General features: G+C 36.0%; 1 protein-coding gene across 4 annotated transcripts in view; it reads left to right on the forward strand.

Moving 5' to 3' along the window:
- The first annotated feature begins 3,687 nt into the window (after positions 1-3,687).
- LOC128983578 (uncharacterized) overlaps positions 3,688-26,767 on the forward strand; it is a 55,972-nt gene continuing 32,892 nt past the window's right edge. Inside the window, exons 1-4 of one of the 4 annotated variants that reach the window (XM_054402911.1) lie at positions 3,688-3,806; positions 5,553-5,677; positions 10,962-11,092; positions 11,204-11,434. In XM_054402911.1, coding sequence (XP_054258886.1) covers positions 5,557-5,677; positions 10,962-11,092; positions 11,204-11,434 — 483 coding nt within the window. In that variant the 5' untranslated portion in view covers positions 3,688-3,806; positions 5,553-5,556. Of the gene's footprint in view, positions 3,807-5,527; positions 5,678-10,961; positions 11,093-11,203; positions 11,435-26,767 lie in introns of all 4 variants that reach the window. The other 3 variants (XM_054402912.1, XM_054402913.1, XM_054402914.1) reach the window with 3 other exon arrangements.

Here is a 26,767-nt window from a genome sequence, read left to right on the forward strand (position 1 = left end):
TTATATATATATATTTTGATAGTTCTGTTCACTTTTTAGGGCTACTTCGCTACGCTCACTCACCTTTGGGTTGGAGCTCGTTCGCTGCGCTCACTTGCCTTCAGGATAGCTCCTTTGCTACGCTCACTCGCCTCTCTCGTTCGCATCGCTCAATCACGTCCTGGTTGAAGTTCGTTCGCTACGCTCACTCACCTTTGGGTTGGAGCTCGTTCGCTACGCTCACTCACCTTTAGGTTGGAGCTCGTTCGCTGCGCTCACTTGCCTTCAATCCTTGTAACTTTAATGCTATTGAACATCATAAAAAAGAACCAACTTGTTTAATTAAAACAGCTGTTAAGATTCATTAATTCCATTTCTCATAAGGTTAACATGGGAAACTCCAGAGCCACTGGGGCGGAGCCCTTTTAAGAATTTCGAAACGGGAAATAGTTTACGTCCGATTCGCATACCTACAGAATTTACACACCAAATTTCATAACGATCGGTGAAGTCGTTCCGGAGGAGTTTGCAGACAAACACTGTGACACGAGAATTTTATATATTAGATAGCTAATCATCCATGGCAACATAAATTGGCAACATTTCATTCATTAACACACAGACTTGTAAATATTCCTATGTCCACTGAAAACTTTAACAAAGAAAAAAATACTATTATATATTTGGCAGTGAAAAATGGATACAATCCATCTATAATTGAAAAAAATGATTAAGAAGAAATTTAAGAGAAAACTTCAAACACAAGGAACTACTTCAGGAACAGAAAACAAAAAGAGAAAAGAATTTATTTGTATACCGTACAATACCAAAATTAATGAAGCCCTAAGAAAAACTTTCAACCGTTTAAATGTAATAATCAGTTATAAAACAAAAAATAATGCTTTTCAAATAATCAATAACAAAATTTCAAAAGAAAATATAGCTAACCAAAATCAAGACAATATAAGAAAATCAAGTATTTATGAAATCAAATGTTCTAATTGTGATAAATCCTACATTGGGCAAACAAGTCGAACTTTTGAAAAACGGTTCAAAGAACATATTCAAGCATTAAGATCAGGAAACCGCACAACAATGAAATCTAATTTTGCAGAACATTTAATACAAACAGACCATGAATACAAAAGCATCCACGAAAATTTAAAAATCCTTGAATATGAAAAAGACAAATTAAAATTACATGTTAAAGAAGATTTTTACATTTACAAAAACTATAAACAACACCCAGAAAATTTACTAAACACAATGAACATTAACAAATCCAATCCAATATTTGAAAAAATCCTGCAGTTAAATTAAGAGAGAAAATTATTATATATAGTATAAAGACCATTTAAAACAGAAGAAATCTAAAGTCATCAAAACCTATGAAATCATATGATTGTATTTATTATTTAGATAAAATGTTTATTGTATTTGTTAGATATAAAAACAACATGACTATGACATAATCGTCGAAACTAGTCGTTGTTAAATAAAATGAATTAAAAAAAAGGGTACTTAGTTCTTAATAATGCATTTATATATCAAAATAGTAGCCCTAATCACTACAGTTTTCTTAATATATATATAAATATATATATATATATGAATCTGAACGGATGTTGTTTTTGGCCTCTAGGGACTTCACAACGAAAAAAAAAAATCGGTCTCGCGTCCAGGTCTTACCACGAGTACTACGGTAATAGCTTATTCCCTATATGGGAAATTCGCTAAAAGCAAATAATGCAATCAATATTATAAGCAATTTTAGTTGAGAGTTATGAATCAACTCATAATACTTTTATGATGTTTATATGTGATTAATTAAACCAATTACCTACCGTAATCATAATTGTTTTGTTTTTATATATTCAATATTGATATTAAAAAGTTAAATTGCTGTGTGTGTACAATTGTAAATTAAATTGTGTACTATACTCCGTTCACTAAATTCAGGCAGTTTTAGGAGAAGAAATCTAACCCTTTCATTTGTTCCTTCCTTTAACACGTTCGCTACTGCAATTGTACGAAATTTTTCATTCACATGGACCAGCGACGTGTATATGCGACAGCCGGTTTCTACCCATAGACTGCTGTTGCATATATGCGTCGGTTAGTCACATTAAAATAGACTGCTGTCGCATATTTGCATCGGGGTTCTAATGTTATTAAAATGCTTATATCTTTGTAACGGTCTATTTCAAGGCACTTAATTCCCTGCAGTGGTCTACAGAGATGTCTGACGCACAACTGTGTCGCTTGGTCTGTGGATATGATGATTGGTGACGTCATATGATAGTTGGAAAAACTGGTCTTTACTTTTCTGCATCACTGTATGTATGTATGCAGTACGTATGCTGCATTATCCTATGTATCTTTTATATTTGTTCAGTTATAAACTGTCCTTGAATAATCTGTTTTTTTTACTTACTTTCACCTCAAAACACAAACAAAAATGAACTGTCGCATATATGCGGCGTTTGGGCTATTTCAAGAAAACTATGATAATTTTCACTATTGTTTTCGCTGTAGACCGGGCGTTGCAAATATGCGACATTACAAAAGGTTATAAAAAATACAAAAAACAAGAATAAATTATTTAAAAACATGATTGTAGCATATTGCAATGTAAATGATCACTGTTTTACAGGTTTTTGTCTGTGTGTACTGTTAACCAAGTGCGGTCTATGTGTAAGATTCAAATGTATATATACCTCGGTCTGTGGCAATGACTGCGGCGTCGCATATATGCAACGCTCATTAGCGAACATGTTAAAGATAGATCAGTAGCTGGGATTTGCCATAAGCTGGGGTTGAATTTCAATCAGCTGCAACTTATACACTTCCCCTCAAACCGCTTGAACCCTAAAGTTGGAGTAACTCTGAAAACATGTCTATACTAAGTTTACTATTTGATGATTTGTGCTATGCATTTGTCACTTTTAAACAAGTTGAGATAGCTTTATTATGATAGAAATAAAATAATTTAAGGAAAATAACTAGGAATGAAGCATTAAAAAGGCCCGATATCAGTTCAGTTGTAGTCTTCTAATAGATTAAAACAATGGTTTGTTTACTAAAAAATAATGTTACCAGCTGTATGATACTATATGATTACTGACTGAAACGAATGTATACTGCCAATAATGCACATAAATATAAATCATGATGTAAATGTCTAACTACTAACGCCGAGCAATTTCAAAGGCAGATTTTTCCTTATTTATGCCTTTTGTTATCATTATAGATTTTTATAGATTTTTAATAAAAAATACTGTAGATTTTTTAAAAATAAAATTAAAGTTTTATATTATTAGTTGCTTTATATTCATTGGTTTATGTGTGTATAAATAAATATTTCTGAAAACGAACAATGTGTATCTTTGAATACCTCAAATCTATACTTGTTACAGCATGACAGGAACTAGTTCTTCTAAACGTCCCTGTTTGTTTATGTGAATGATACAAGAGGTAGGACTTGTATTTTTCTGATATGATGATGTGAATTCCTAAAATATTTAATCAAACTTACTTACCGTACTGTTTCTTTACTACAGTACAATCCTGCTAAAAAAACTCTAATTCTAATTTAGATTTTGAATGGAAGTAAAAACACAGCATATTAAAAAAAAGTAACATTGTACTGGACCTGAAAATCTGTTTCACTGATTAAATGATTTTACTTAATCAGATTTCCTATCAGATCAGATACTGTATGCGAGAGTAATAATTACTGAAGTTGACAGTTACTTACAACATGCTTAAAATGTAATGAGCTCTCTTAAGACTTTTAGCTACTATTAAAAACCCCCTATTTATACAAGGTATGTTTATTTCATAAATAAAACATGTTCTGTAAGTAGTACATTTATTCAATATCTAATTCAATAACTTTTGATAAAGATATAAAACCTTTACCAACACCAATAACCTTAAACCTACACCAATATTCTGTTAAATATTTATTAAGGCTCTGTAAATAAGATTTGTTGGAAATGCAGTTTCTTTGTCAAAAATGTATTATCGAAAGAGTAAGTTGATTAATGTACTTTGCTTGTGATGATAGGTTCAAATTTGACAAAATGGCTAAGATAGGTATTGGTCAGTTGTTGATAATTTATTTTTCTAGTTTTTTCCTGTTGATGAACAAAATATTATTAAATTTATTTTAAATAATGGTTTCTGTTTGAAATTAAATGGAAATCTTAGTTAAATAGAAATTCACTTTACTGTGACATTATTGTTTTTTAAGAATAAGAATAAGAATAAGTTTATTGTCTTTCAGGCTACATAAGCATTAACAAAGTCAAATTTACAGCAGAAATGCCAAGTCTCTATACTAATTAGGCCTAAGGGTAATATCACATATCATAGAAATATACAATTCATAGGAACTATACAAGAATAAAAAATTATACATAACAGATTTCAAACATTAAAATTCTATCTGTTTTAATAAGAAAAACTCACTAAGTGAATAGAAAGGATTTTTAGATAACCACTCATAAAATTTGTTCTTAAAAACTTTAACAGTATATTTCTTACTAAGATTAATTACTTTATTATATACCTTAAGGGATAGTACTACATGACTAGACAGTGATTTGCTGAGCCTATTGTACTCAATTGCTGCTTTATCCCTATTACGAGTGTTGAAACTGTGCATATCCCCAGTGAGTGTAACAAGATCCTGATTTTTTAGTATATAAGATACAAGTTCAAATGTAAAGGTTGATCCAACTGAATAAATAAAGGCCTGCAATGAGCACTTACATCTGACTTGGTCATAACTCTTTTTGTAAAAAACAATTTTATTCCTAAACTTTTAGATATTAATATTTTTTGTGTTGAGTTACATTTTGAAGCCTCAGCAGTTATTATTGAGAGCCATAAATTAATTATTGTGTCAATTTATCATTCTCCCTCTGGTGATGCTGATGTATTTTTAGATAAGTTAGATAAGATAAGCAAAAGTAAGAACTTAAAATACACTTGATCATAAGCCATTTTTTTCTAGGCATGATTTCTATACATCATGTAATATACTGTTATACTAACAGTCTTAACCGTTATCTAATAATTAATTTTAAAAAATTGTTCTTTAACACTATCAGTCGTTATTTACGGAAAAAACTATTTTTTTATTCGTTTTTACAACAAATTGTTGAGAAGCCCAACTTTCCTGAGGGAACCCAGCTACATTAAAAAATCACTTCGTTATAGAGGTTAAGTTGACTAAAAATCTTCATCGATTTTAGTTATTTGGACAGATTGAGCATGAACAAAATATGTAAAATGTTTTAAAAGTAAACAGCATTATTTAATCGTATTAATTTTTTCATGATTAATTTTTTACTGTATAATTTGAGAAAGTAAATCCAGTTAAATTACAGTAGTAGATTTTTTATTTTGACATAAAACCTTGCAAGCTTTACGCAAAAGATTTCCCTCGATCTAGGAGACTAGCCATAGATTTTGCTTGAAAAGTTTTCTACTACGGTATATTTTATTATTCTTAATATTATTTTTTTGTTTGATTTAAAAGTTTCATAGACTTTCTTTGACTTCAGTAGGATGCCTGGCAATGTCCTCTTCATAGTATTTATGATTCTATGCTTCACTAAATCACAACTTGCATTCATTCGTCATGTAAAGAGGTTGTTTTCCTGGCTCAGTGGAAGCTCTACACAGCAAAGTAAGTAAACATTTGAAACCTTCTCAGCATTTGTTTTACCAGTTAGGTGTTTCATCTGATCTTTGATGAACAAATTAGAATAAAACCCACAATATGTTGTGGCATTATTAGTGACTGGAAAGGTAAGCTATTGACATGACCTGCATGGACAGACTCTGGGATGTGAGGGGTCACCATAAGGGTTCATTTTATGATCCCTGATGACAGTTCCATTTAACACTTTCTAATGTCTTAGAATGGTTTCTTTCAAGATAATATAAACTTAGCAACACAGTACATTGTCTACTACTTCCTTCACCACTTCCTACGTCGTGGACCTGTTTAAGTTTGCCATTTATGAGATGGATCCATGAATGTGATTTACCAATGAATTGTTTAAAGACAAAATGTTATTTTGTTATAACCTTATTTAGCTACGTAAATCAAATCTGTTAAATACTGTACCTAAGAAAGTGTGTTTTATCCATGACTGTACAGCTCGTGACATCTAAGCTGGCACTTGGCCTAGCGCAGGCAGTGTTGGCGGGAGGAGGGTGGAGGTAGGGAAAATACCAGACTGCAAACATTTCCGCTGCCTCAAGGGGTTGACTCCCCTTGTATTATGTACATGAGCGCCTTATGGGTCGCAAGGACAGTTGATGCAACCCGCATGACGGGACATCATGTTTTTGAACTAGATACTAGTGGCGATCGGCCAAGTGCCAGCTTAGATGTCACGAGCTGTACCCATCCGATCAGGGATCGTTCCCAAATTGGGACTTAAATGTAAACCTAAGACTTTCTCTGTGGTATTTGATCAGTTGTCATCTTCCGAATGTTTTTCCCTTAGTACTGTGTTTAGGTCGTGGTTGATTTTAACATATGCCATGATTCTTTGTTTTGTTTACATTTACGTCGTTATTTTGTAACCATCATGGCAACCCATAAGACCAATGTTAAAATTTAAAAACATTGAGTTACTTTAAGATTACTGTATTTAGGCATTATCAAAAATTGAAATTGGTTACGTCCAAACCATCCAACATTTGACAAAACAACCTAGGTAAGTTTGGCTAAAATATGTTCAGCCGTTATTGAGATTAAAAGATTGCATTGAAGTTCATCCCAAAGAGCTTCGCTTCCCTCCGTTCAATGACAAATATTATAGATCAGACAGGCAATGGATGCTGCAACTAAAATTCATACGTTATAGTGGTCAGAGAGATACTCTATATATTTCCAAGCGGAGGATATGATTGTGATATTTTGTTCATCAATCCTATCTACCCCACTAACGTGCAATGTCCTGGGAAAAATAGAGAAAGAGCCGGCCTTTTGTATGTTATTGCAACAGGGACTTGTTTGCCAGTGGACTATACAGTACCACTGCGATGTACAATACAAATGGGGCTGATCGACTTCTGAGTCGGATCTTTGATTGACTGTCTGTTAAATTTAAAGTTTTTTGATTCTAATGGGAGTCTATCCTTGTGATCTTTAAAGTTTTCTCCTAGCCTTCGACCGTGGACAAAGCAACGTTTGTCTCTGAATCTCTCCTCTAAAATCACAATCAACCACTCGCACCGGATCTGTTCTTTTTTGATTGACCAACAATACAAGATACAATATAAGATACAATACAATATGATACAATACAAGATATTTAATATACATTAAATTTCAGCTGTGACTTATAACAAAAATTTACCATTAACTTAGAACGAGGTTAGCCCGTCCTACGTACGGGAGTAGTCAGTTAAAACGGCGTAGGCCTATAATTCAGAACAGCTAGTTTACACGTATAAAGACAAATTTTATTGCACCCTACAGTAGAAAGAGTAATTATCAATTTAGAAAAGTATAGGCAAACCTTCCATCGCATACCTACCTCTTCCATAATCAATATCACCACAATACAATTACTCATACTATACACAATTTCCAGTAGGTCTGAATTGAAACTCCCTAAAATAAAACGAAAACGTCCAATAAAATTCACAGTACACATAATTATAACGTTGGTGTCCTGACATCATTAAACTAATCGTCCACACACATCCTTTATGCCAATTTCACTGCATCAATTGCTAAATAAATAAGTGTAAACAAAGAAAAGTAAACACAACAACATATTAGTTTGTTTTGTAAACAGCTGAGTCAAAAATAATATTCATTTGAACAAAAGAACTGGTCACACGTTTAAGGAATTTAAAAAGTAAAAACGCTAGTAAAGCTAGTGACGTAATTAATTGTCCACGTTTATTATCCATTCCGTTATCAGTTCCAATATCCTTGATAATTAAACCACCCTCATTGAATCAATGTACATCGTAATTCCCCATATTCATTTATTTAAACTATAAAATATTCAGCGCCTTCAAACGTAACCATTAACTAAACAAACGCCAAACAACTTTTTTAGATTTCATAAAAGGATGGTTAGTCTAACTGCAGTATCCTAGGTCAATGATGACGTTGTGTTCAATCTATGTCATTCATCTGTATATCTTTGGATAACACCCGTCTGAGGTTGTGGTGGTAATTTAAAATCGTATTCCTGAGGATTCTTGATCTCCATCTTTATGACATCAATATTCCCGGGCCTAATCCAAACAAAGTTTAATCATTCAAAAACATTGATTGTAAACAAAAAGCTGCCAAGATTAATTAAAACATGTAAGTAAAAATTGGGATTTTCCTACCCTTTCCAAAAACGTTGAGCAGTCCAAAAAAGTTGAGCAGTAAAATAATTTGCATATCTTTTTTATTTAACTCGTGTACAGAGCCTCGACTTGTACTTATCGATGGTGTTACTTATCTCGGCGGTCTACTAATCTTAGAGCCTTATGCGATACTCTTCATAAGGCCGTTCGTAGGTTCGACCACACAAAACATTCACACCAAAGACGATTTTAACATATATTTTACTTGGAGGATTTGTCTAAACCGATCGATTTTCCGACAGCGGTTCGTTACGATATTCAGTTGATCAAAATTTCTAAATTTTTCGGAACTGGTATTCGTTTTAAATTAATTTAAAGCTAATTTCAACGTTTGACAATCAGTAAAATTTGACAATTGCTGTCGTATCGACGCACGTGCAGTTTATCCCAAATGTGATTTACCGAGCAGCGAATGAGTTTTTGGATGAAACTTCGTTGACACGACTTGACATCTGACCTCCAAGTGCTTGTTGCACGCTTCTCCTTTTAGCATTCAAACGTTTATCTATGTATCCCTCTGCGTTCGTCGTGATTAGACAATGTTGTCCGTTGTTTTGGTATGGATTTTGAGTGTTTCAATTCAAAATCGGCACACCACCAACAATAAAAATTGGTCCGTTGATGAAACTTGGTGAACACTTTTTGTCTGCCATATGAATGAATAAAAAAAAAGAGTCCATGAAAAAAGGTTTAAGTGGAAGGAGGTTTATTGGGAGAGGGGGGAGAAATATGAGTTTTCAAACTGAAAATTAAATTTTGACACAATATAGGCATGTCACACAGGTTTTTTGGTTTATTTTCGATGCAGAATCGAATAAAATTATGAGCCAGACAATATAACCTCCATATAAAGAGTTTTTGTCTTGATTACATCTTATATTCAATTATTTTCCCCTTTAAAATACCACACAAACCAGAAATAAAGTTTACGATGACATAATAATGTCATATTTTTTCCTCCTAGAAACCATATAACCATATTAAATACAATACTTAGCAAAAACCTTTGCAAACACAATATCTGACAATTTCGTTGACTTATTGATTGGCCACTATAAGATGTCAATTTTGTATAACATTTAAATGATACTTTTTAATGTAACAAAGGAAATTTTCCCAATCTTTCCCAAGATTGCCGACACAACTTCCTGTATCTAGTTGCATACTAATTATAGTATTATTGATACAGATAGAAACCCAAATTGGAGAAAGTACACACATTATGACACTGAAGACCAAGAGAAAACATAGCTTCATTTGTCAACTTAGGTGAACAATCAAGTATGTTAGAGTCGATAAAAGTTCTAGTACCTCTACCCTTTGCATTGTCAGTGAAATTTACTTGTCGGTTGTACGTTCCTTTTCCATGTCCATCAATTTGTTGGTTTTGAAAATCAGTTCTACTTTTAATTTGGCAAACTTTTGCCAAGTGTCCTTTTGTATCATAATTATTACATATTGCATTTCTAAATCTACACTGTTTCCTAAAATGTCTACCACCACAAGAATAGCATAAATAGTTTGATTTTGTAATTAGAACCTCTCCATTGCTCTCAATATCGGAAAATGAAATAAGATTTTTCTTTGCTGAGGTGGTGAAAACTTAACTTAATGTTCTAGCAAATTCAAGTACAGTATTGAAATCTGTGTACTAGTTCTGAAGTAAATTAGCTCTAATAGAATCTTCATTTATACCCATTATGAAGGATGTACCTAATGAGAGCATCTTGATAAAAGTCACTAGGAAAATCACAACTGCTGGCTAATTCTTTTAATTTACTTGCAAAGTTGGACAAAGATTCAACACCTTGCTTCAGTAAAAATAATTTGACTCTTTCGGCAACATCAAACTTTACTGGCTTGAAATGCTTTACCAAAAGTTAATAAAGTTGTTCATAAGTGAATTCACTAATTTCTTTTGGCTTGCAAATAGTTACCAATGTGTTAAGAACTGTGCTATCCAGGCAGTCAATGAATAAACATCTTTTAATACCATCATTTGTAATATTGCCTAAACATCAATGTCTCTTGAATTAGGGTTACATTTTTCACATCTAGGTTGTCTTACCAACATAGGATTATCAAGAGTTGCTGGTAATGTATCTTCAGAGATTGTAATTATTTAGACTGTGGAAATGAATAAACTATCTTGCACTCTAAGATTTTCATAAAATCATCCTCGTCACCAGTTTTATGTTTGAAGTAAATACATAAATTGTTAGGTAAATTAGTTTAATAAAAAAGAACTGAACTTATTCACAAGTCAAAAACTAGAATAAAATAACAAAACAAAAAACAAGTTAAAAGTCAGCTGCAACTTAAACAATGTAAACATAGCACAAACAAAAAGTTTTCACCCAGTTAAATCAGCGGACAAATTTTTTTGTTACTACATGCCTATTTTTCCTGTACTAAATGAGTACTTTAAGTGAGAATCTGATGGATTTAAGTCCTACAACTAAATTACGCGATATCAGGAATTTATTTCTAATATAGTGTATGTTTTATTGTAGTTATTAAGAAAGAAATCTGTTTTAGTTTTATTTCCAAACCCTTTTATAATCTATGTAAAAAAATTTTAGGAGGATGTACAATCGATTTACATGAGGACCTTTCTGACAGTTTTGAACCAGTATTTCTCACTTATGGGAAGCATGGAACGGAAATGGCAAAACCTTCACTAATAGAAAATCGAGGAGTAATACAACTTAAGGTAGGTACAGACCATTCAATTTTGGTGAATTAACAAATTGATGGTGTTTATATAATGTTGCTAACCAGCACTCCAACAACTATAATAAATGGTAACTGATTATGTTGACAGAAAGGCCAGGATATAATAATCGCATGTCCTGGAAAATTCAATAGACTGAACGTGGGGAATGACCTGAGGTACACAATATCACAGTGTGTGGAGGGGAGCAGACTGATGGTGGGGGGGAGGGAGATGAGAGCTTTGGACATACAGTGTGTCAGTCCAGTGACATCATCTGTGAGACTGACTGATAGACGATGTGGACAGACCAATGCAGCCATGGTGGAAATCGGCTATGAGGTAGGCCTTCAACAGCTAAGAGATTAATTCATTTGAGAAAATATTTGTTTATAATTGTAGTTTTTAAATTCCAGCTTTGAGATGTACTCTGGAACCCTTGAATGTAATCCAAGATGAATTTTAAAATTTGCTTTCAAAATAAAAAAAAGTTTGGCCTACACCACTGACTTAGTGGGAAAAAACACAACCTCTTTGTTTTATTGCAGTTTGATTGGATTGCGTACAGATGTTATTGCTGTATCGCTTTCTCAACTACTGTTGTATTCTAATCTTGCGAACACAATGTGTGGTTTTTAATGGTTCACACTTTTTATAGTTGGCACCAGGGTCCGGTCCTTAAGATGTCTGATTAATTTTGCTAATTATAAAAAGTATAATATAAAATCTATCTATAATATTAACACGAAACAGGGTTTTTTAAATTCATGAATCTGAATCAACCACTCGACGGATTTTCATGATTTTTGTGTTGAAAGAAAGATAATTTTGAGAACTAGGGAATGTCGAAGCCATAATTTTAGTTTAGGGTCCCAGTTATTTAGAAATTAAGTTTTAATTTTTGAAAGGTCTAGCAGCCGACGCTAAGATTCTAAACTAGCTTTTAGTGTAATATAATTTGTTTAACATAACAGCTGTAAACATTCAGCGTTTGTAACACAATTTCAGCATTTGGATAAAATTAAAAGACATACTAAGGGTTGACTTATTTATACTATGTGTAATGCTAATCATTGATACGTTCAATCCTTCGATAAGAGGATGACAGATTATTTAAATATACATAGGTAAAATACTAGGATGTTCAAAGGATTTTTTAAATAAATCTTTGTAATCTTCGGTTTGTTTTAGTGCAATATAATTTGCTTTTAACTAACAGCTGGTTAAATATAAAAATGCTCTGTAGAACTATGAGGTTATTTTATTTACTCTGATTTGTCATTGATTTTTAGGAAATAAGTAAGATTAGTAGACCACCGAGAAAAGTAACACCATCGATGTATACAAGTCGAGGCTCTGTACACGAGTCTTTAAAAATACCCCCGCCGCAGCAAACCTGCAGACTAAGCAAATTTCCATTTGCCTGATTGGATTTACACTAAATTGTCTCCTTAAAAATATCACATTTATTCCCTATTTAAATAGAATCAGTTTAACACATACTTAGGTTTGCTGCAACAGGGAGGGTAAAAGTGTTTCTTTATGTAAAATGTTAATAGTTAGTAAGAAATAAAAACATTTTCCAAATTTGGGCAAAATATGTTAATAAACAAGCAAACTACAACAGTTGACTTATTCTCCATAAGAATAACATGAGAATTTTAAATTTACAATTTTTTTGAATTTTCTCCGTAACCATTAGGCGCATTATAATGCTTCAATATACTAAATTATTTGTTTTTTTAAGCTCTACAAAATTCTTTGGAAAGAAATTGCAAAATTTTATGTTTTTTGGGTCAAAAATGAGAAAAACCCATTTTTACCCCATAAAAGCCCCCATAACTCCCGTTCCCATTGTCCGATCATGCTGGTTCGCGAACTTGTTCAAATAAACGTAGGTTTACACGTTTGTATCAAATTTCATCAAAATTGGATCATTTTTGCTCGAGTTATGGCGCTAACGGACACATATGAATTTGAACGGATGGTGTTTTTGGCCTCTAGGGACCTCGGAACGAAAAAAAAAAATCGGTCCCGGGTCCAGGTCATGAGTACTACGGTAATAGCTTATTCCCTATATGGGAAATTCGCTAAAAGGATATGCAAATTATTATACTGCTCAACTTTTTTAGGAAAGGGTAGGAAAATCCATTTTTTACACATTTTAATTCATCTTGGTTTGTTTACAATCAATGTTTTTGAATGATTAAACTTTGTTTGGATTAGGCCCGGGAATATTGATGTCATAAAGAAGGAGATCAAGAATCCTCAGGAATACAATTTTAAATTACCACCACAACCCAGACGGGTTTTATCCAAAGATATACAGCTATGAATGACATAGATTGAGCACAACGTCATCATTGACCTAGGATACTGCAATTAGACTAACCATCCTTTTATGAAATCTAAAAAGTTGTTTGGCGTGTGTTTAGTTGTGGTTACGTTTGGAGGCGCTGAATATTTTATAGTTTAAATAAATGAATATGGGGAATTACGGTGTACATTGAATTCAATGAGGGTGGTTTAATTATTAAGGATATTAGAACCGATAACGGAATGTATAATAAACATAGACAATTAATTACGTCACTAGCTTTACTAGCGTGTTTTACGTTTTAAATTCCTTCAACATGTGACCAGTTCTTTTATTTAAATGAATATTATTTTATTTTTGACTCAGCTGTTTACCAAAACAAATTACATGTTGTTGTTTTTACTTTTCTTTGTTTACACTTATTTATTTAGCAATTGATGCAGTGAAATTTATATAAAGGATATGTGTGGACGATTCGTTTAAGATGTCTGGACACCAATGTTATAATTATGTGTACTGTGAATTTTATTGGACGTTTTCGTTTTATTTTAGGGAGTTTCTATTTAGACCTACTGGAAATTGTGTATAGTATGAGTAATTGTATTGTGTTGATATTGATTGTGGAAGAGGCAGGTATGCGATGGAATTGGAAGGTGATATCGTTGACAAGGCCTGTACACTTTCTCAATTGATAATTACTATTTTTACTGTAGGATGATATAAAATTTGTCTTTATACGTGTAAGCTAGCTGTTCTGATTTATACACAGTTTTAACTGACTACTCCCGTACGTAGGACGGGCTAACACCTCGTATATATAAAATCCAATGTATGTTTGTTTGTTTGTTTGTTTATTTGTTTGTTTGTTTGTCCTTTATGGACTCCGAAACCACTCGACAGATTTTAATGAAACTTTCAGGCATTATTAAGCATTAACACCAAAGCTCTTGGTGATCTCTCATTTCTAAAGAAATGGTTAGATCAAAATGTGCTCTCACTTAATGTAACCAAGACTAAATTCCTTCCCATATCACTCAGTATCAGCACTGATTATAATATAGACAATTTGAAGTTTCATTGTTGCGGCAACCATAACAGCTTATCTTGTAATTGTGAGTACATTGAAAGGCTAGATTATTATAAATATTTGGGTGTTTATTTTGACTACCGAATGAAATGGACAGAGCATGTAGATTTCTTGAAGAAAAAGATTCGTAAATATATCTATGCTTTTAACGAATTGAGTGAAATTTTAGACGAGGATGACGTAAAGCGAGCTTATTTCGCTTATGTGCAATCTTTGATTTCTTTTGGAATTATTTGCTGGGGAGCATGCTATCACACCACCTTGGAACCCTTGAATGTAATTCAATGATCAATTTTGAAAGCTGCTTTTAGAAAAAATAAAAGGTACTCCACTGATGCTCTATTCCGTGAGACGGGAATATTACCGGTCAGACATCTTTTCATCCAGTTCCTTCTTAATCACACATTCAAAAACTCAAACACGATTCTTACAGCAGTCACACATCAGCACTTCACAAGATTAGAACACCACAATGTTAGAATATCTGTTCCTCAGCTACATAAATCAGTTCTAACTACCAACTGCTTTTATGTTTCTCAGATCCTCTGTCGAAATTTAATTCAAAAATATGATATTCAACACGTTTTTAGTTTACCCTCATTACAGAAATTCAAGAGTCATATTCTTGTTTTACTGCACTCCATTACCAAAGAAGAGGCCGAGACTTTGAATAGACCAAACCATACTTGACTCTGACTAAAAATCCTTGACCCTTTAACCACCCCCCCCCTCCACCCCCACCCTCCAAATGTATTTTTTTATTGAACTGGCTTTGGTTGTTGTCCCGACATTCTCAACCGCATTTCAGTTTTATTTTAAATAACTAAGAAAAAAAAATCTCTCATATTCAGTTTTTGCCCTTAAAATTTCGCAGACTGATAACAACCAGGCCTACGCACAGGCACCTGCCCATTTAGGCCTATACCATAAGTATGGCAGATTCATTAACAATTATAGTTGTACTACTATAGTTATCTTGCTCTTGCTCTCTGTTTTTATTTATCTGTATCTTTCTGTACAATATTGGGATAAATAAACGTATTTCATTATTCAAGGATGGTTTGTGTGAAGTTTGGTACGAATCTGTCAAAGGGCTCCGCCCCAGTGGCTCTGGAGTTCCCCATGTTAACCTTATGAGTACTCATATTTAAATGAAATTTAAAAGTCTTAACAGCTGACAACAATTTGATTCTGTGATGTTCAATAGCATTAAAAAGTAAATAGGTTTACCAACAAGGTGCAGCACTATTATTTTTTGAAATTTATGACACAGCTAATTTGCAACCAAAAGGTGAGTGAGCGTAGCGAATGAATTTCAACCAGAACGTGATTGAGCCATGCGAACGAGCTCATCTTGAAAATGAACGAGCATTTGACATAAAACCACATTAGGATAGGACGACGTCTGTCGGGCCAGCTAGTAATTAATAATACTGGGTGTCCCAGAAAGGAATGCACTTGTAAAACGAAGAAAACAGAAAAATGTCTTTATTTACAGCAATTTTCGCAAGAATACCTGTTTGTACACTTCAGTGAAATTACTTGTGAAAGATTACATCATCCAGATGTCGACTCCTCCGGCGCCGGCACTCCGCCAAACGAAACCTTAGCCTACATCTGCGAAAACTCAACGGCGGAGTTCTGGGGGATGGCTTCAATTTCCTCATGAATACTTTAATTCAGATGATCGAGGGCAGCAGGAGCGTTGTTGTACACCCGACCTTTTAGGTACCCCCACAAAAACATCTATTGGAGTTAGGTCTGGGCTTCTCAGAGGAAAGTTGATGTCACCAAATCTGGAAATGACTTTCCCATGAAACAGCTGCCTTATTGCACTCATGGCGTGTCCTGCTGTATGACACTTAGCTCTGTCCTGTTGAAACCACGATCTTTGCCTGTCAGCCCGAGGTAACGTCTACATCCTCCACAGCATCTCGAACACGCTCGATATTTTGTTCAGAACACACTTCTCTATGGTGACCAATGGGACGAGGGTTAATAGAGTTGATCCTGTAGCTTAAAATTTGCACACCCAGCATTTAATTATGTTCACTGATGGTGTTTGGTTGAGATAATTAAGTCTCTATTGAGCGCGGAAGTGTCAAACTGTTACATAAGAAAGCGTTTGGTAATAGTCGCGTGCACAGAAAGTAAGCTGCTCTCCGGTAAAGCAATCGATGGCAAATTATTTTCCACGGGCATGGCTACAAAGCCTTGATAAGCTCCTTATCTTATCTCTCTTGGACATTTGGCTTTCCCCAAAATAAAGTGCATTCCTTTCTGGGACACCCAGTATAAAATAAGATAATTCCTGATAAAATATTTAAAAATTAGATTTCTCAAGAGACATATGTATTTTGTACTACTAGCTGTGTGCCAGATTAGTGTGTAGCTGTGTATTCAGATCAACAGTTGGATTGCATATTAGGTTTGCATTTTTCCAGATATGCAGGCAAAAATATCATGGGAATACTCCTAACCTTCAAACCTTGAAAGCCACTTTCCACAGTCCATGAAGAGTTTTCTTACTTTTTATAGTTAAATAAATAAATACTCACTTTATTTTACAATATGAAACAAAATTATTATTCACAAAAACTATCACAACATTCCTAAATACACATTTTACTAATAGTTTATTTACACCATTTTAATTGTTCTATTGTTGTTTTAACAAGTTCACAACAGCTGTCCCTTTCCAGCATAGGCAGGCTTAACAAGCAATACCACTGCACCATAGTGTTAGGTACACAAATATGTTGAAAATGCCTGCCTTTTCTATTTATTTGTAATAGTCATACAGATGATATGAATGTTGTTTTTACTATCAGCTGTCTGTTTTATTGTCCAATATTGTTCCTTGTCATGAAAACATTAATGAGAAATACATTTGATTATTTTATAGTTTAAATTCGTTTTTCGTCGTAGTTTTGCTTAGATTATCCCTAAACACCTCCACTTGGGAGAATAATTCAAGAGGTTATGGGCCCAGCATCGTTTTAAGTACATAACAGTGTTGGGAAATCTAGTCTACTACGTACACGGTAAGAACAATTTATACTGCCGTATTTTTCTGTCTCAAGAGTATTATTTCTTTGGTTTATCTTTCGATCGAGTTCGTCCAGCTCTACAAATGGAATACGTGAAAGGTATAAAACCATTGAAAGGAGCAGAAGATTGGCCGACGTGGAAAGATCGAGTGTTGGACGTTCTAGAGTTGTTCGACGCGGTTGAGATCGTTGAAGGAAAGAGAGAAAAGCCTACCCTCTCTGAGCCTCCGACTAAAGCCGAAAAGGAAGAACTTCAGAAATTCAACAAATCCACGACTCAGGCAAAAATAGTTATTTCTCAGTGCGTTAGTGATGATCTACATCAACGTATTTCCGGAAGATTATCAGCTAAGGAAGCGTGGGACATTTTGATCGAGCAGTTTGATAACAAGGCAGAAGATCAGTTGTTTCGTCAGTGTTTGGATTTCTTCAGTATGGAATGGGATGATACCGAGGATGCCCCGACCGTGCTTTCAAGATTGAAGAATCAAAACCGCGAATTTGCAGCTGGCCTCAAAACGCGTAACATCCAAACAGTCGAAGATTTTCTTGAGCTCCTGTTTGTGTCAAAAGTGTTACACATTTTGCCGAAGCGTTTTGAATCGTTCAAGTCTAGCTACTTACTTATGAAGGCAAACGAGAGCAAGAAACTTGAAGATGTTTCATCTGCTTTGATCCTTCATGAGCGTAATGTTGCTCCTACTTCAAAAACTGGTGACACTCTTAGTGCCACAAACAGCGGTGGTCAGAAGAATAAGAAACCAAAAGGTGACACTTCGTGCAAATACTGTTCGGGGAAAGGTCATTGGATTCGCCAGTGTTCTAAATGGAAAGCTGACGGCAAGCCTGCGTATCCAGCTCGAGCTAACGGCATTAGCACTAGTTCAAAAACAAGTGACACTGATAAGAAGAGAACGAAGAGCTCGCAAGTTAACGTGACCGACAACCGAAGTGCGCTGATTTCCATCAGCAGTGACATGAATATCGTGACCACGAACGACCAGTGGTGGATCGACAATGGCGCTACGCGGCACATTACGTCGAATCTGAGTTGGTTCACGGAGTACAAACCTTTTCCTGCAAACTCGAACGCAACAGTAAAGGCGGCGGGAAAGGAAGTTATAAAAGCTCTTGGCAGTGGAGTCGTTGAAGTAGCGAACTATGAAAATGGAAAACTGGAAACGTTCACACTCAACGATGTCTGGTATGTTCCTGACGTTTCTAGGAACTTAGTGTCCATTCTCGCAGCTCATGATCGAAACCCTAATAGCAGGTTTGAATCGACTAATACCGATTGTAGGTTTACTATTAACGAACAAACTGTATTCAAAGGTACTCGAAACTGTGGTGGAACTTTGTATCGTGCCTCATTTCACACAGTTCAACCATCTGAGGTTTGCGCTAATGCAGCAGAAGACAATCGAATTCTGCAGTTATATCATGAGCGCTGGGGTCACATGGATAAACGCTACGTCCGATCAAAGCTCGAATCCGAAATGGGTATCAAAGTGCCAGCCAATTACGAGATCTGCGAACCGTGTCAGTTCGGAAAGGCACACCGTCTACCATTTGGAACACGAGAACGCCTCTCAGCCCCCGGTGAGTTGTTATCCGGAGATGTTTGCGGCCCGTTTGACCCATCCTTTGGAGGTCGCCGATACTTGATCGTCATAAAAGACCACTTTTCAAGGTACCGATACTGTTTTGTCGCAAGGGAAAAATCTGCTGTAAAGGAAGCGTTGCGTGAAGTGTTGGCTAAAGCACGCACAATTGGTCATCACGTCAAAGAGTTTCTCAGCGACAACGGTGGTGAGTTTGACAACGCTGAAGTTCGTCAAATTCTCAGAGAATATGGTGTTAACCAACGTCTGACAGCACCGTATACACCCGAACAAAATGGTGCTGTGGAGAGAGAGAACAGAACAATCGTTGAAATGGCCCGGACCTTCAAGTACGCCAATCCAAATGTGCGATCTGGGCGGAACTTGTCATCACTGCTGGCTACGTTTTGAACCGAGTGGGAAAGTCAGCAGTTGCCAACAAATCACCTTTTGAGCTCTGGTTTGGTCAAAAGCCGAGGATCAAACATCTGCGAGTGGTCAGCTCAAAGTGCTACGTCCATGTTCCTGTTCAGAGGAGGCGAAAAATCGACAAGAAAGCTGTGGTTGGTTACCTGGTTGGATACGATGGTGATGAACGATATCGAATCTACGTCCCAGAGAGAAGAGACATCGTAGTCTCTCGTGACGTCGTTTTTCACGAAATCGTCGGAAACTGTGACAAGAAAGTTGAATGGCCTATCAAGATTGATAAAACCAATGACATCGAAGAAGATTGGCAAGAAGTTGAAAAGACTATTGACGAGCCTAGTTCTCCAGTGAAGGGTAATAATGCGCCTATACCGACTGAAGACCCGTCAAGTAGCAGTGATAGTGAAGATGGAGAGTTATCCAACGATCCTGCAACTCGGCACTCGACTCGGGAAAGAAGGCAACCCGAGTGGCTAAACGATTACGTCTTGTCAAACTTTGCCGAAGTTCTTCTTGTTGACGATGAACCTAAGTCTTTCACTGAAGCCATCAGTTCAGAAAATAGTGCTGAATGGAAAACAGCAATGGACAAAGAAATGGGGTCCATGCATAAACACGGTGCATGGGAATTGACCGAACTCCCTCCGGGAAAGAAGACTATCAACAACAAGTGGGTCTACCGAATAAAGCGCAATCCTGATGGAAGTGTTGACAAATATCGAGCGAGATTGGTCATCAAAGGATGTGCGCAAAGACCTGGTATTGATTATGCCGAAACCTTCAGCCCGGTTGCTCGTCTGGAGGTCGTTCGATCAATATTGTCCATCGCAGCTGTTGAGAAGATGGTTCTACGGCAGTTTGACGTCTCAACTGCGTTCTTGTACGGAGACGTTGAAGAAGAGATTTTTATGAAGCAGCCTGAAGGATATGCAGATGGGACAAATTGTGTTTGTTGTCTCAAACGCAGCTTATACGGCCTGAAACAGGCACCTCGATGCTGGAATAAACGGTTTGACGACTTCATGAAAGGCTTAGGATTTCGACAGAGCCGTGAAGATCCCTGCGTCTACATTTGTCCTACCCCTGCTGGAAAAATCATCGTTGCACTCTATGTTGATGACGGTTTAGTCGCAGCGACTAGTCAGACTGAAATGGACTTATTTATTGGGCAACTTCGTTCACAATTTGAAATTGTTGCTAAAGAAGTGTCATACTTTCTCGGATTTGAAATTTCTCAAAGTGATGGTGATATATTTGTCTGCCAATCAGCATATATCAAGAAGATCATTTCTCGATCTAACATGGAAGGATGCAAGCCAGTACTTACTCCCATAGAGAAGCTCACTGCTCAAACACCAGGGAAAGCCTCCGATTTTCCATACCGATCGGCAGTTGGAGCCCTACTTTATGTTGCTCGTGGTACTCGTTTTGACATTGCATTTAGTGTAAGTGTTCTATCACGTCACTTAGAAAATCCTACACAAGATGATGTCACAAGAGCAAAGCGTGTTATACGCTATTTGACCGGCACTGTGGACCAGAAGCTAGTGTACCAATCAAAACCTAAAACACGTCTACTGGAGTGCTATAGTGACGCGGACTTTGCTGGTTGTCCAACTACAATGCGTTCAACAAGTGGAGTTATTATTAAATACGCGGGTGCAGCAATAACTTGGCTTAGTCGTCGTCAGGAGTTAGTTGCGGACTCAACTTGTGAAGCTGAAATCATTGCAGCTAATCTTGGTTCAAAAGAAACAATCTGGATTGCTCGTTTGTTCAAAGAACTTATAGGATTGTCTGCTGTTCCTATCCTGAAAGTTGACAACGAATCAGCAAGAAAACTCTGTGAAAACCCCGAGTTTCACTTTCGTACAAAACATATCCAGCGGAAGTACCTGTTCATTCGAGACAGGATAAATATAGGTATGCTGACTGTAAAGCACATCGGTTCAGAATATCAACTAGCAGATATACTGACGAAGCCTATACCTCGACCAAGACTTCAAGTTCTGCGAGAACATCTTGGACTATGCAAATAAGGGAAAGTGTTGAAAATGCCTGCCTTTTCTATTTATTTGTAATAGTCATACAGATGATATGAATGTTGTTTTTACTATCAGCTGTCTGTTTTATTGTCCAATATTGTTCCTTGTCATGAAAACATTAATGAGAAATACATTTGATTATTTTATAGTTTAAATTCGTTTTTCGTCGTAGTTTTGCTTAGATTATCCCTAAACACCTCCACTTGGGAGAATAATTCAAGAAAATAAACATTTTATTTTTATCTTAAACGAGCTGGTGGCCCGTCCTACGTACGGGAATCGAGTTGTCAACTAAAACGGAATAATTCAGAACATCTAGTTTACACGCATATAGACACAAATTCTGGCAGTTTTAATGGGGAAGATCACCTTATAAACAAATTTTAACATGACCACCTATTTATTCCATTCGAATATAGACCTAAAATATGGCGATATGCATTTTAAAACCGATAAGTTTACCATAAAACATTATTTGTGTCGATTTGAAAAATCTTGAAGTGAGATTGGCGACCGATTTGAGGTTGAGTAGAGTAGTTACATGCCACCTCCAATTGCATACTGCACTACTTATGTACTTACCGTACCTTATCTTACCTCCGTGACCACTGAAACTTTTATGAGGATTCTCTTCTATCATCTGCCTCTTAAAATTTAGATCCCAGTCCGAGGATACATTTCATAACTTGATATTTCCCGTCTGTCGGTGGTACTCCTTGGAATATACTTTTTAAAAGTTTATGCACAGCCTGCCCATCCAAGCTTTACCTACTTCTGGAAAGCATCTCTATATTTGGGTGTTAACACATTTCTCTTAGCTCTCTGTTCTTTTTTATTTCGACCTCTGGGCCGTTATCTTGAACTGGTCTGTATATTTTCTCTGCACTTTATTATCCAACCCAGCATTAAGGTCTTTTGGTTCTTTGGTCAGTGCTTAAGTTTCTGAATCATCAGCACTACGGGGATAGTTGGTATGGTATGAGTCGACTTTGGTTTCTGCTGCACCCTGCAGTTTATTTGACAGTTTTATAGAGACCTACTACACCGATTGACGTTTTCATTACTAACAAAAATGTTAGTATGCCGACGTACTCACATTCAAACATACAGCAAAAGAAGTATCAACACGTAAACCACTTATATCTTAAACAATTAAGCGATAAACTGCTGAAAAAATATGAGTTGAGTTTTGCAATGCATAAACTAAATACTTACATGGATTGCATTTACGACAAAACTTGATTAAACGCAAGCGTTTGAGATGTTTAGTTCAAAATAACAAATTTCCTGATAACGCAGATCCTTCGCGGAAGGGGAAAACTACCTATATTTTAAAGTGAAATAGTATGTAGGCAAACACCAACGAACAATATTTTTGTAAACAAACAACTCGCAACATAAACATTTCAATGACAGTTATAAACCAGCTGTTAGTTAAACCAGCATTGAAATACTTTAAACTGCTAGCGTCGGCTGCTAGACTTAAAAAAAATTAAAACCTTATTTCTAAAAACCTGAAACCCTAAACTAAAATTATGGCTTCGACATTCCCTAGTTCTCAAAATTATCTTTCTTTCAACACAAAAATCATGAAAATCCGTCAAGTGGTTGATTCAGAATCGTGAAATAAAAAAATCCCGTTTCGTTTTAATATTATAGATTTAACACTCCCCCTTAAGAATAAAATGTTTTATGCATTTCACAAAGCTAGATTCTTGTTAACCCATACTGCTAGCTTAGTTAATAATATTGTTTGTGTTTTACAAAGTAGAAAAACAATTTTAACATTTGAAAATACACTGTTTTTATTAGATAGTCTATTTATTGTCCATTTAATTTAATGAATAATATTTACATTATATTTACAGTACATTGTTTACCTCATCAACTTATTTCTAAGTTTCAACTCAAAATTAGGCTAAACTTTTAATGAGGATTTCTTTGAACTTTTGAAATTTAGGGTAAGTAAGAGATTTAGTGAAAATGTCACCCTACTGTTCATCAGACCCACAGTATTGGAGTGCAAACAGGCCTTCATGAAATTGTTCACTTATGAAGTAATAGCGTACATCAATGTGTTTGCTTCTGCGGTTCATTTGACCAGATTGAATCATTTTCATTGCGCTTTGATTGTCAATGTTGAGTGTTATTTTCACCGGCTTGTTAGTGTGCCGTGCGCGTCACTTTTATACATACATACTCAGCGCGCGAGCAATAACTTATTGGCCGAAGCGTATCAGCTGTCAACGGCAATAGAGGTAAAAACGACGAGGATACGTAAAATCTCTCTCGTTCGCCTTTTCCCCTCTTCTCGGACTTGACGTCGCCGACCCAGAAACCTCGCTGAAAACTCAAAACTAAACATAAGTATTAGTATCTAAGTATTGCATAAATTATCAGGGAATCCCAATTCAATCTTGAGATAGTTTAAGTTCAGTTAGGGGTTGCCGGGGAGAAATCAGGGGGCTTTAGGATGTAGGTTTTCTAACTTAAAATGTCGGTCTTCTCCTTAAGGAAGCCGACATCAGCTTGTCGAAACAAAATCTAAATTCACATGGTACTAATTGTTCAATAATTAAACTTATGTCCTGTCAATTCGATTAATTCATTGCTAGATTGCCTTACTTCTATCAGTTTCCATTTTACAGTGTTAGTTCATTAATTATTAATGTTGTAAATGCAATTCTTTCATAGTCAGGTAGTGGGTTAGTTATAAGGTTTACTTGTCATAAATTACTAAGGTCACAGCTCATCAAAAGCTGGCTTAAGGTGTTAACGGCAATGGGCACGATCAACCTCAGGGTAAAATCCTTTAAAATACAGTTAACAGTCCTTCTTAATTTCTCAACCTCATAGATATTGTTAATAAGTTTATATATTTCCTTGTCACAATCCTCATGCATCCATACCTCTCTTCCATTATCTTAGTCCACAGTCATCCTGAACCAATTTCAAGTAGTATCACCCAGTCACCAGATTCTTTACAGTAAATGTTACAAATTGGTAGCAGAGCGGGGTTCCGATCCACGGACCTCTGGGTTATGGGCCTTCATGAAATTGTTCACTTATGAAGTAATAGCGTACATCAATGTGTTTGCTTCTGCGGTTCATTTGACCAGATTGAATCATTTTCATTGCGCTTTGATTGTCAATGTTGAGTGTTATTTTCACCGGCTTGTTAGTAAGTTCACTAATTAGAGTTTTAAAATATTTTAGTTCCTTGCAGCATTCAGCAGCGGAAATATATTCTGCTTCAGCTGTTGAAAGTGCTACAATGGGCTGTTTTCTTGAGCTTCAAGTCACTGGTCCACCTGCAAACATTATTACATAACCACTTGTACTTTTTCTATAAGAGATATAATCTTTACTCATCTTTGTCTTGGTCCTCTTCAATGGTTGTAGACGCGTTATGGCAAATTAGACCACTACTGATAATGGTACTAAAAATACCTGGGGGGAAGATTACAGTGCGACCTGTAAGATCTATTGTGTCCCCCAAACTAGTCTCCAGTCTTAGCCTAGAGAACCATCCCCAATCCTAACACCTTAATGAAGTTCAGCGTCAGGTCGAGTTCTAACTGCGGAAAATCTCTAACTGCTACTTGGTGCATTCCCAAGCTCTTGGCTCTCTTTCGTCAAACTACATCACATTCAACCAATATATGTTTGGGCGTTTCTTCCCTTGATTGATAGAATCGGCAGTCACTTTCCTGAACAATGTTCTTTTTTTCTCCCAGACGACCTCTGTGCCTACAATGTCCAGTTAGAAAACCTGTCAACATTCTCAAAGAGATCTTATTAAGGGGTGGGGTACTTTCTTTTGTGCCCTTTTTCTCCTTTCTAAGCGCCGGTTGGTCCTGAGCTGCTGATGCCTTCCTTTCCTCCTCTTTTTTCCTCGCTTCTTCAGGATCCATGCCCTGTTCTAAGAAGCGTAGGTACCAGCGAGTTCGTGCCCTTCTCTGCCCTACTCTACGAGGATCACCCTTTTCACCAGGATCTCCTGGTTTCGTGTAGTTCTTCAAAGGTCGGGGCATTTTACTTCCCTTTCCATGACTTGCGGTACTACCCCACGTTTGAGCTTCTCGCTAGGGATTTGAAGTCAACCTGGACTTCCTGGACTGAAGTCCCTGCATGTCCAGGTAAGGCTGATTACTTCAGGAGGGTGCATGGTTTCGTGAAGGTACCATTCAGACACCATTCTAAAGAGGCCTGGTGCTATCCACCCCTCAGCATGGTCCACCTAACACGTGGGGTTTCCTATAACAGAAGAAGGAAAAGGGACAGAAGTTGGGAGAAGAAGAGAGCAAAGATAAAAAGATGAAGACTGTTGGTCCATACTTGGGAAGAATAAGAAAAACAAGAAGTGAGAGGACAGACCCTGCTCAGTTGAAGAGTAGGGAGTCAGAGGGCCTGATTGCAAATACACTAAAAATTACCTTAGACCATTACAGTGCCCAACTTACAACACCCGCAATAGTTTCCGCATGTTTGCTTACATTATTAGGAAATTAACGTTAACCATTTGTTTGGCGCAATTGGTTTATGACTAGTTACTAGTCTTAGAGATTTAGTTTCTCCTTCGTTTTCTTTGATGGATTCTATTTCCAGCCCCATTTAGTTGACAAGAGCTTGACAATCCACCTTTTTACTTGTAGGTACACTCTTAGTACAAGCTTCACTGGTGGGAGACAGTATAGCCAGATCAAAATTGGATCTCTAAGAGGCTTTCTTTGTCATTATAGTAAATTTAAAATAAATAGCTTAATTTAAATTAGCGTACCTATCCAGCCCATAGATTCCTAACACAAATGTCTCTCCAACGGACGCATTTTGTCATTGAAAACTACTGCCTGACTCTTAGCAGCAGTAAAGACCTTAACACGTCCATTCCTTTCAATTTTCCTAAGCCGTAGAAAGATGAAGTGGTGTCACACCCAGTTATCACATGTACAAATAATAATCCATCTCTTATATCCACAAATAACCAATCATTTACTAGCTTTACCGATCATTTACTGGCTTTCAAACATTACACTATAGCACTACTAGGCCAACTAGGTTTAAAAAGATATATGTCTTTCCCTGGCGGAGCCAAAGCTACTAACGCGACTAGAAGGTCAGTGTTCGTACCAACAACAATAACTTT

Source organism: Macrosteles quadrilineatus, unplaced genomic scaffold (genome assembly GCF_028750875.1).
Source record: "Macrosteles quadrilineatus isolate MER2022 unplaced genomic scaffold, UCM_ALF_1.0 Scaffold_1__1_contigs__length_201487025, whole genome shotgun sequence".
NCBI classification, from domain to species: Eukaryota; Metazoa; Arthropoda; class Insecta; order Hemiptera; family Cicadellidae; genus Macrosteles; species Macrosteles quadrilineatus.